Source organism: Lucilia sericata, unplaced genomic scaffold (assembly GCF_015586225.1).
Source record: "Lucilia sericata isolate MDLA Ls3-8-SP2 unplaced genomic scaffold, ASM1558622v1 Contig000443F_arrow, whole genome shotgun sequence".
In the NCBI taxonomy this organism is placed as follows: Eukaryota; Metazoa; Arthropoda; class Insecta; order Diptera; family Calliphoridae; genus Lucilia; species Lucilia sericata.
The window spans coordinates 2,501-13,758 of record NW_023994458.1 but is presented as its reverse complement, the minus strand read 5'-3'; the positions used below and the strand labels follow the sequence as shown (position 1 = coordinate 13,758).

General features: G+C 31.8%; 1 protein-coding gene across 1 annotated transcript in view; it reads left to right on the top strand.

Annotated features, from left to right (window-relative positions):
• Positions 1 to 464: 464 nt before the first annotated feature.
• Positions 465 to 11,258, top strand: part of LOC119604919 (bax inhibitor 1) — a 12,183-nt gene continuing 1,389 nt past the window's right edge. The window contains exon 1 of the mRNA XM_037957829.1: positions 465 to 803. Coding sequence (XP_037813757.1) covers positions 745 to 803 — 59 coding nt within the window. The 5' untranslated portion in view covers positions 465 to 744. The remainder of the gene's footprint in view (positions 804 to 11,258) is intronic.

Genomic DNA, 11,258 nt, shown 5'->3' with positions numbered 1-11,258 from the left:
ATTATGTAGAAAAGAAATAAAAAAAATTGTTTATTTAGGTTTTGTTTCGTTGGTTTTCGCGGACCCCCTAGGATTTCGCTACGACCACATTTTGGAACCGTTGCTCTAACAGAAGCGAGAAGGTAAGCACTTGATAATGCAGCGGGGTGAGCTTGTGTCTGATTAATCATTTCTTTTCATTTTTTAAAATTTTTTATTTTTTGTCCATCCCTGCATGTTTTCTCACACAACTTTTGTGCTTGCTCTATTTTGTTGTTATAAATTATATACAAAATCCCACTTTTTTATCTCTCAGATTGCGATTTTATTTAAAATCTTTGAAAATTTAAAAATTAAACGTATTTGAGAACTTAGGCGGCTTACAGTCGATTTTAAGCCGCCGCCGATATTTTTAGTGTCAGCCGCCGTTAATATTTGTTGGCGCAGGGCTCTATTTGCAATTTCACCACTTCGTTCATATACCAATTGCAGTAATAAATAAATACGAAGTCATATTTGTTAAAAAACAATACACAAGTGAAAACATCTAGAAGAAAAAACGTATTCATAACAAGTGTTATAAAAATATAAATACTTTAAAGAAAATCTTAAAAAATAGAACAAGGAATTTTAATCAAATTTTTTTTCTGACAAATATAAGCAAAATTCTCCGTTTTCTTTTGTAAATTTACACTCAATTAAAGAAAAAGCTATAAAATTTTTATCAAAAACTGTAAATAACAAGTCCGATATTATATCGTAACAATGGCAGCATCTATGGGAGATAGATTTGGTCAATTTTTAAATGGATTAAATGACAAATAGTAAGTAGAAAATTTTTAAATTCTTATTAGTTAATTATAAGAACAGTGGGCAAGGACTTTTGTGTTTTTGGGGAAAGAATACATTCCTATAATTGCCATAACATGTCACTGACCTTTACCAATAGTGATTTATGAGTTGTTGATACAATATAAATGATGCAAGGTAAAAATGCTTTCGTTTTATTGTTTCACCAATTCGTTTCATGGGTTAAAGATGGAATCTATAGAAAAGTCGTCAGGAAACACTTTCCTACGTATCGTCTCAGCTGACTCATATAGGAACACTATAATTGATATTTATTACCTCTTACCGAATAGCTATAGAAGGTATTAACATGACGTGTTCTTTAAAGTACAAAAGTCCACATCATTGAATCAATTCTAATTAATATTTCATTATACGTTGCCAGGAATACAATGTTGATATTATATCTACGTAGTACTACTGTTGTTAAATGTTTGGACATAATCTTTATTTAAGATTTCATTTTAAACTTAAGTAGGTATGGAATATTTTACTAAATATTTAAACAATACATACATACATTGCAAAATATAAAGTTTATTTATATAATTTATGAAAATACAGTGACACAAAATAAACTTAATTAGATATATCTGGGAGGTGATAATGTTTTCCTGTATGTCAAATATTGTTGACATTTTGTATGTTCAGATTTGATATTAATCTCAAGTATGGAATATTTTAATAGTTAACAATACATTGCAAAATACATATTAAGTTTGTCTACTATTATGCATCAAACAATAAAATATGTATACTATTATAGACTACACTGTATACTAGACTATAGACTAAACTATTTCGGATAATGCATTCTCGGGCGGGCGCGAGGTTTTTAAACTCTTTGATATTTCGATCACCGGCTTCGCGAAATTTAACGTTTCTTTGTACTCCATGTATTTTAAGTCATTTCGCTTATGAACATTGTGATACTTTTAAGTGTTTCATATGGCACGTTAAAAAATGTCATACTGTCCATTAGCATAGTGACATACAGCTGTGTTCAAAAAAGTAGAAGTTACACTTCAAAATAATTGTGCAGCTTATTTTTAAAAAGAAACATTTACGGAAATCTAATATTTTTTACGATATTTGTTTATAAAGTGTTTAAAATAAAAACCGATTAATATTTGTATATATGTAGCTTCATTAGTTTGTGGATAATCGGCCCCGACATGTGTTTTCGAGCCCCTCAAAGCCGTTGTCGGGAAGACATTCAGTTCCGGAGGCTCATATACCCAAATTCTAAATAAAATCTTGACAAAAATGACTGTTGTACTGCTACTCATTTATTAAACATATTAAAGTCCTGTCTTTTTTGTTTTTTATTTTAAAATTATTTTACCGAGGATTTTGCCTTTGTAATATTGTGGATTGGCCTATTAAGGCTTTATATATTACTTGATTTAAATAAATAAATAAATATATCGATTTCTCCTATTATTTTGAACAATAGATATATAAATTAAAAAAAATATATATTTTTTTTTCAAATTAATTTCTTAAATATTTAAAATAACGATTATAAAAATTAAAGAATAAATTAAATAAACAAATTATATAAATATTCAATTAAAATCTAAATCTATCACTAAAAAATTTATATTTAAAATTTTTGAATTTTTTACTCCTATTATTCTAAACGCAATCGTAAGTTCTATGACTACAAATACATACTACATTTATCAGGAAAAGACTTAATTTAGCGAAGCCGCTATCCTAAATGGTCGAGAGTTAAAATCTTTGCGCACGGCCGAAGTCCGGTACACACACACACTTTCTTAAGGCATTATAAATTTTCTAAGCATTCATAATTAAATTCTTCAAGTTGGGAGTTATTTCAATTTAGTTGGGAATTATTTAATTGGGAGTTGTTTTAGACCAAAAATGTTTGTCTTGGAAATTACATATTTCATATTTTTTGGGATGCTATTTCGAATTTTTTGCTACTTAAAGTTTTAGAACTCGTAAACTCACAATTGTTGGGAATGATTTCATTTTACACTTTAGGAGTTATTTAATTTTAAAGCTAAATTTTCATTATCTTCATCTGGAGTTATTTCATTTGGGAGCTATTTCACGGTTCCCAAGACTATAGATTAGACTAAAGGCTAGAGTAAAGACTAGACTATAGATTAGACTAAAGACTAGAGTAAAGACTGTAGACTAGAACATCTCCAGAAAGATTGAATATATATACTTACTTGGTTGAGAACTTCTAGTTTTTGTTGTTGAAATAAAATAACTTTATTATTAGTTGTTTTTTTCTTTATTTTTATTATTTCAATTTTAAAAGATATTAAAAATTGCATTTTTGTTGTAACACTTCGAGTTGTTGTTTGTGGGATTATTTGTAATAAATAATTAATTTGAAATAATGGAATATATTAAGACGTGTGTTAAGAAACTGAATGGTGAGAACTATCAAATTTGGATATACAAGTTGGAAATCTTGCTAATTAAAAAGAGCTTGCGGGAAATAGTTTTCAATAATAATCCTGCAACACCATATGCATTCTGGCCTCAAAAGGTTGGTAAAGCTCGTTCAACAATATGACTCTTGGTTGAAGATTCGCAATTGGTGCATTTTCGAAGTCCACAAACAGCATATGATTATTATGAAGAATTACTTTTTGGGAATTGATGTTGAAAAAGTTAATGGAAAATTGTTATTACAGTTATGCAGACAAGCAATTGAATCATTACTGTATTTATCTAAAACACGAGGCATGATATTACAGTTGAAGTTTCAATTCTGAGCTTCCTGTCCTACAACAAAGTTAAAAGAATATTTTAGTATTTAAATGTAATGAAAAAATGAAACAGTGCTCAAGATGATGCAGATTTTGATGTTGATATAAAAGACAGAAAGGCCACAAGTGGATACGTATTCCAATTAGCAGGTGCCACAATTTCGTATGCAAGAAAACAAAATCAAGTTTCATTGTCTTCAACAGAAGCTGAGTTCGTTTCATTAGCTGAAATTGTTATTTAAAGACTTAAACCTGCCCTACTGAACAAAACCATTACATAATATCAATATAGCTAAATTCCGAGAAATTATTGGCCTTATATTAATGTTTTACAAATTGAGAAGGTGTGTTGAACAAAATGTTATTTATATATTCTTTGTTACACTTTGTGAAACAAATATTTATTCCCTACACCACTAAAGTGGGGAGGATATTTTGAGTTTGTGCTGTTGTTTGTAACACCCAAAAATATTAGTCCTACATCTTACCACCTCAAAGTGTACTAATTGGCCCAGTATCACTTTCTGAGTAGATTTAGCTATATCGGTCTATCCGTCCATGCTACAGGTCGAAATTTTCAAGATAATTTGATGAAATTTGACCCAAAGACGAAGCCTATTGAAAATGGTTAAAATCGGTCCTTTATTTCGTTTAACACCCATACAACCGTACCCCCCTAATTGGACTTTTGAGCTCATAATTATGTTAAATGTTCTGTATGTCAACAAAACTCGATAAAACTTTGTTTTGTAAAAGTCTAATTGTCACTGCCGATTTTCGTAATGATCGGGCCTAATTTGACCCTAGTCCCATACAAAATACTCTTCAGAAAATTACTTGGAGGACAAAATTCTATTTTTTTGTTAACAGGATATATGTACATTCATATAATTAAAGATTAATATCCAACATTTATTATTGTTTTTATTTTCATTAACTGTAAGTGATTTGGTTTAGTATTGTTTTTATTTAGTATTTTTGAATAATTTTTATTGATCAAAACGGAATTGTGTCTTGGGTTTTGTTCTTTATGTTAAGTGAAGTTTCTCCTCTTTCTTGTTGGCGCTTAGAATAGGACGTTCTTACACAGAAATGTCAATTGTTGTCGAAGTCGATCTGGTCGTTTGCAATTCCGACGATAGCGACAGATCAATCTTCGATATGTCGACTCCCTTGCACTAGAGCAATGTTGAAAATACCCAACGAGTTGCTGGACTTCCGGATCTGTGCAGGCTATGTTCTCATCATCAAGAATCGCGAAAGGCGTTCATCTGCATCTGAAAAGGAAAAAAAACAAAAGAAAAGAAAAACGCAGAATCATTTGGAAAACAAATTCGAGATTTATATAGACTACACTATAGACCAGACTATAGACTAGACTAAAGACTAGACTATAGTCTAGTCTATAGTTTAGTCTATAGTCTATATATAGAGATTTATATAGACTATACTATAGTCTAGTCTATAGTCTAGTCTAGTCTATAGTCTATAGTCTATAGTCTATAGTCTAGTCTAGTCTATAGTCTAGTCTAGTCTAGTCTATAGTCTAGTCTATAATCTAGTCTAGTCTATAGTCTAGTCTATAGTCTGGTCTATAGTGTAGTCTATAGTCTAGTCTATAGTCAAGTCTATAGTCTAGTCTATAGTCTAGTCTATAGTCTAGTCTATAGTCTAGTCTATAGTCTAGTCTATAGTCTAGTCTATAGTCTAGTCTATAGTCTAGTCTATAGTCTAGTCTATAGTCTAGTCTATAGTCTAGTCTATAGTCTAGTCTATAGTCTAGTCTATAGTCTAGTCTATAGTCTAGTCTATAGTCTAGTCTATAGTCTAGTCTATAGTCTAATCTATAGTCTAGTCTACAGTCTAGTCTAGTCTATAGTCTAGTCTATAATCTAGTCTAGTCTATAGTCTAGTCTATAGTCTGGTCTATAGTGTAGTCTATAGTCTAGTCTATAGTCTAGTCTATAGTCTAGTCTATAGTCTAGTCTATAGTCTAGTCTATAGTCTAGTCTATAGTCTAGTCTATAGTCTAGTCTATAGTCTAGTCTATAGTCTAGTCTATAGTCTAGTCTATAGTCTAGTCTAAGTCTAGTCTATAGTCTAGTCTATAGTCTAGTCTATAGTCTAGTCTATAGTCTAGTCTATAGTCTAGTCTATAGTCTAGTCTATAGTCTAGTCTATAGTCTAGTCTATAGTCTAGTCTATAGTCTAGTCTATAGTCTAGTCTATAGTCTAGTCTATAGTCTAGTCTATAGTCTAGTCTATAGTCTAGTCTATAGTCTAGTCTATAGTCTACTCTATAGTCTAGTCTATAGTCTAGTCTATAGTCTAGTCTATAGTCTAGTCTATAGTCTAGTCTATAGCCTAGTCTATAGTCTAGTCTATAGTTTAGTCTATAGTCTAGTCTATAGTTTAGTCTATTGTCTAGTCTACAGTCTAGTCTATAGTTTAGTCTAGTCTATAGTCTAGTCTATAGTCTAGTCTATAGTTTAGTCTATAGTCTAGTCTATAGTTTAGTCTATTGTCTAGTCTATAGTTTAGTCTATAGTCTAGTCTATAGTCTAGTCTATAGTCTAGTCTATAGTCTAGTCTATAGTCTAGTCTATAGTCTAGTCTATAGTCTAGTGACTAGACTATAGACTAGACTATAGACTAGACTATAGACTAGACTATAGACTAGACTATAGACTAGACTCTAGTCTATAGTCTAGTCTATAGTCTAGTCTATAGTCTAGTCTATGGTCTAGTCTATAGTCTAGTCTATAGTCCAGTCTATAGCCTAGTCTATAGTCTAGTCTATAGTCTAGTCTAGTCTATAGTCTAGTCTATAGTCTAGTCTATAGTCTAGTCTATAGTCTAGTCTATAGTCTAGTCTATAGTCTAGTCTATAGTCTAGTCTATAGTCTAGTCTATGTCTAGTCTATAGTCTAGTCTATAGTTAGTCTATAGTCTAGTTCTATAGTCTAGTCTATAGTCTAGTCTCTTAGTCTAGTTCTATAGTCTAGTCATAGTCTAGTCTATAGTCTAGTCTATAGTCTAGTCTATCGTCTAGTCTATAGTCTAGTCTATAGTCTAGTCTATAGTCTAGTCTATAGTCTAGTCTATAGTCTAGTCTATAGTCTAGTCTATAGTCTAGTCTATAGTCTAGTCTATAGTCTAGTCTATAGTCTAGTCTATAGTCTAGTCTATAGTCTAGTCTATAGTCTAGTCTATAGTCTAGTCTATAGTCTAGTCTATAGTCTAGTCTAGTCTATAGTCTAGTCTATAGTCTAGTCTATAGTCTAGTCTAGTCTATAGTCTAGTCTATAGTCTAGTCTATAGTCTAGTCTATAGTCTAGTCTATAGTCTAGTCTATAGTCTAGTCTATAGTCTAGTCTATAGTCTAGTCTATAGTCTAGTCTATAGTCTTGTCTATAGTCTAGTCTATAGTCTAGTCTATAGTCTAGTCTATAGTCTAGTCTATAGTCTAGTCTGTCTATAGTCTAGTCTGTCTATAGTCTAGTCTATAGTTTAGTCTATAGTCTAGTCTATAGTTTAGTCTATTGTCTAGTCTACAGTCTAGTCTATAGTTTAGTCTAGTCTATTAGTCTAGTCTATAGTCTAGTCTATAGTCTAGTCTATAGTCTAGTCTATAGTCTAGTCTATGGTCTAGTCTATAGTCTAGTCTATAGTCTAGTCTATAGTCTAGTCTATAGTCTAGTCTATAGTCTAGTCTATAGTCTAGTCGATAGTCTAGTCTATAGTCTAGTCTATAGTCTAGTCTATAGTCTAGTCTATAGTCTAGTCTATAGTCTAGTCTATAGTCTAGTCTATAGTCTAGTCTATAGTCTAGTCTATAGTCTAGTGTATAGTCTAGTCTAATCTATAGTCTAGTCTATATTCTAGTCTATAGTCTAGTCAATAGTCTAGTCTATAGTCTAGTCTATAGTCTAGTCTATAGTCTAGTCTATAGTCTAGTCTATAGTCTAGTCTATAGTCTAGTCTATAGTCTAGTCTATAGTCTAGTCTATAGTCTAGTCTATAGTCTAGTCTATAGTCTAGTCTATAGTCTAGTCTATAGTCTAGTCTATAGTCTAGTCTATAGTCTAGTCTATAGTCTAGTCTATATAAGTCTAGTCCTATAGTCTAGTTCTATAGTCTAGTCTATAGTCTAGTCTATCGTCTAGTCTATAGTCTAGTCTATAGTCTAGTCTATAGTCTAGTCTATAGTCTAGTCTATAGTCTAGTCTATAGTCTAGTCTATAGTCTAGTCTATAGTCTAGTCTATAGTCTAGTCTATAGTCTAGTCTATAGTCTAGTCTATAGTCTAAGTCTATAGTCTAGTCTATAGTCTAGGTCTATAGTCTAGTCTATAGTCTAGTCTATAGTCTAGTCTATAGTCTAGTCTAGTCTAGTATCGTCTAGTCTATAGTCTAGTCTATAGTCTAATCTATAGTCTAGTCATATAGTCTAGTCTATAGTCTAGTCTATAGTCTAGTCTATAGTCTAGTCTAGAGTCTAGTCTATAGTCTAGTCTATAGTCTAGTCTATAGTCTAGTCTATAATCTAGTCTATAGTCTAGTCTATAGTCTAGTCTATAGTGTAGTCTATAGTGTAGTCTATAATCTAGTCTATAGTCTAGTCTATAGTCTATTCTATAGCCTAGTTTATAGTCTAGTCTATAGTCGAGTCTATAGTCTACTCTAGTCTATAGTCTAGTCTATAGTCTAGTCTATAGTCTAGTCTATAGTCTAGTCTATAGTCTAGTCTATAGTCTAGTCTATAGTCTAGTCTATAGTCTAGTCTATAGTCTAGTCTATAGTCTAGTCTATAGTCTAGTCTATAGTCTAGTCTATAGTCTAGTCTATAGTCTAGTCTATAGTCTAGTCTATAGTCTAGTCTATAGTCTAGTCTAGTCTATAGTCTAGTCTAGTCTATAGTCTAGTCTATAGTGTAGTCTAGTCTATAGTCTAGTCTAGTCTATAGTCTAGTCTAGTCTATAGTCTAGTCTATAGTCTAGTCTAGTCTATAGTCTAGTCTAGTCTATAGTCTAGTCTATAGTCTAGTCTAGTCTATAGTCTAGTCTAGTCTAGTCTATAGTCTAGTCTAGTCTATAGTCTAGTCTATAGTCTATAGTCTAGTCTATGGTCAAGTGTAAAGTCGAGTGTATAGTCTATAGTCTAGTCTATATTCTAGTCTATAGTCTAGTCAATAGTCTAGTCAATAGTCTAGTCAATAGTCTAGTCAATAGTCTAGTCAATAGTCTAGTCAATAGTCTAGTCTATAGTCTAGTCTATAGTCTAGTCTATAGTCTAGTCTATAGTCTAGTCTATAGTGTAGTCTATAGTCTAGTCTATAGTCTAGTCTATAGTCTAGTCTATAGTCTAGTCTATAGTCTAGCCTATAGTCTAGTCTATAGTCTAGTCTATAGTCTAGTCTATAGTCTAGTCTATAGTCTAGTCTATAGTCTAGTCTATAGTCTAGTCTATAGTCTAGTCTATAGTCTAGTCTATAGTCTAGTCTATAGTCTAGTCTATAGTCTAGTCTATAGTCTAGTCTATAGTCTAGTCTATAGTCTAGTCTAGTCTATAGTCTAGTCTAGTCTATAGTCTAGTCTAGTCTATAGTCTAGTCTATAGTCTAGTCTAGTCTATAGTCTAGTCTATAGTCTATTTATAGTCTAGTCTATAGTCTAGTCTATAGTTTAGCCTATAGTCTAGCCCATAGTCTAGCCTATAGACTAGACTATAGACTAGAGTATGGACTAGACTATAGACTAGTACCAGACTATAGACTAGTCCAAACTATATACTAGACTGACTATAGACTAGACTATAGACTACACAATAGACTATAGACTAGACTATAGACAAGACTATAGACTAGACTATAGACTACACAATAGACTATAGACTAGACTATAGACAAGACTATAGACTAGACTATAGACTAGACTATAGATTAGACTATAGACTAGACTATAGACTAGACTATAGATTAGACTATAGACTAGACTATAGACTAGACTATAGACTAGACTATAGACTAGACTATAGACTGGACTATAGACTAGACTATAGACTAGACTATAGATTAGACTATAGACTATAGTCTAGGCAATAGTCTAGTCAATAGTCTAGTCTATAGTCTAGTCAAGATTAGATTATAGACTATAGTCTAGTCAATAGTCTAGTCTATAGTCTAGTCAATAGTCTAGTCTATAGTCTAGTCTATAGTCTAGTCTATAGTCTAGACTATAGTCTAGTCTATAGTATAGTCTATAGTCTAGTCTATAGTCTAGTCTATAGTCTAGTCTATAGTCTAGTCTATAGTCTTGTCTATAGTCTAGTCTATAGTCTAGTCTATTGTGTAGTCTATAGTCTAGTCTATAGTCTGGTACTAGTATATAGTCTAGTCCATACTCTAGTCTATAGGCTAGACTATGGGCTAGACTATAGGCTAAACTATAGACTAGACTATAGACTAGACTATAACTAGACTATAGACTAGACTATAGACTAGACTATAGACTAGACTATAGACTAGACTATAGACTAGACTATAGACTAGACTATAGACTAGACTATAGACTAGACTATAGACTAGACTATAGACTAGACTATAGACTAGACTAGATAGACTAGACTATAGACTAGATAGACTAGACTAGACTAGACTATACTATAGACTAGACTATAGACTAGACTAGACTATAGACTAGACTATAGACTAGACTAGACTAGACTAGACTATAGATAGACTAGACTATAGACTAGACTATAGACTAGACTATAGACTAGACTATAGACTAGACTATAGACTAGACTATAGACTAGACTATAGACTAGACTATAGACTAGACTATAGACTAGACTATAGACTAGACTATAGACTAGACTATAGACTAGACTATAGACTAGACTATAGACTAGACTATAGACTAGACTATAGACTAGACTATAGACTAGACTATAGACTAGACTATAGACTAGACTATAGACTAGACTAGACTATAGACTAGACTAGACTATAGACTAGACTATAGACTAGACTATAGACTAGACTATAGACTAGACTATAGACTAGACTATAGACTAGACTATAGACTAGACTATAGACTAGACTATAGACTAGACTAGACTATAGACTAGAATAGACTATAGACTAGACTATAGACTATAGACTAAGACTATAGACTAGACTATAGACTAGACTAGACTATAGACTAGACTATAGACTAGACTATAGACTAGACTATAGACTAGACTATAGACCTAGACTACTAGACTAGACTATAGACTAGACTATAGACTAGACTATAGACTAGACTATAGAATAGACTATAGACTAGACTATAGACTAGACTATAGACTAGACTATAGACTAGACTATAGACTAGACTATAGACTAGACTATAGACTAGACTATAGACTAGACTATAGACTAGACTATAGACTAGACTAAGACTAGACTATAGACTAGGACTATAGACTAGACTATAGACTAGACTATAGACAGACTATAGACTAGACTATAGACTAGACTATAGACTAGACTATAGACTAGACTATAGACTAGACTATAGTCAATCGTCTAGTCAATAGTCTAATCTATAGTCTAGTCAATAGTCTAGTCAATAGTCTAGTCTATAGTCTAGTCTATAGTCTAGTCTATAGTATAGTCTATAGTATAGTCTATA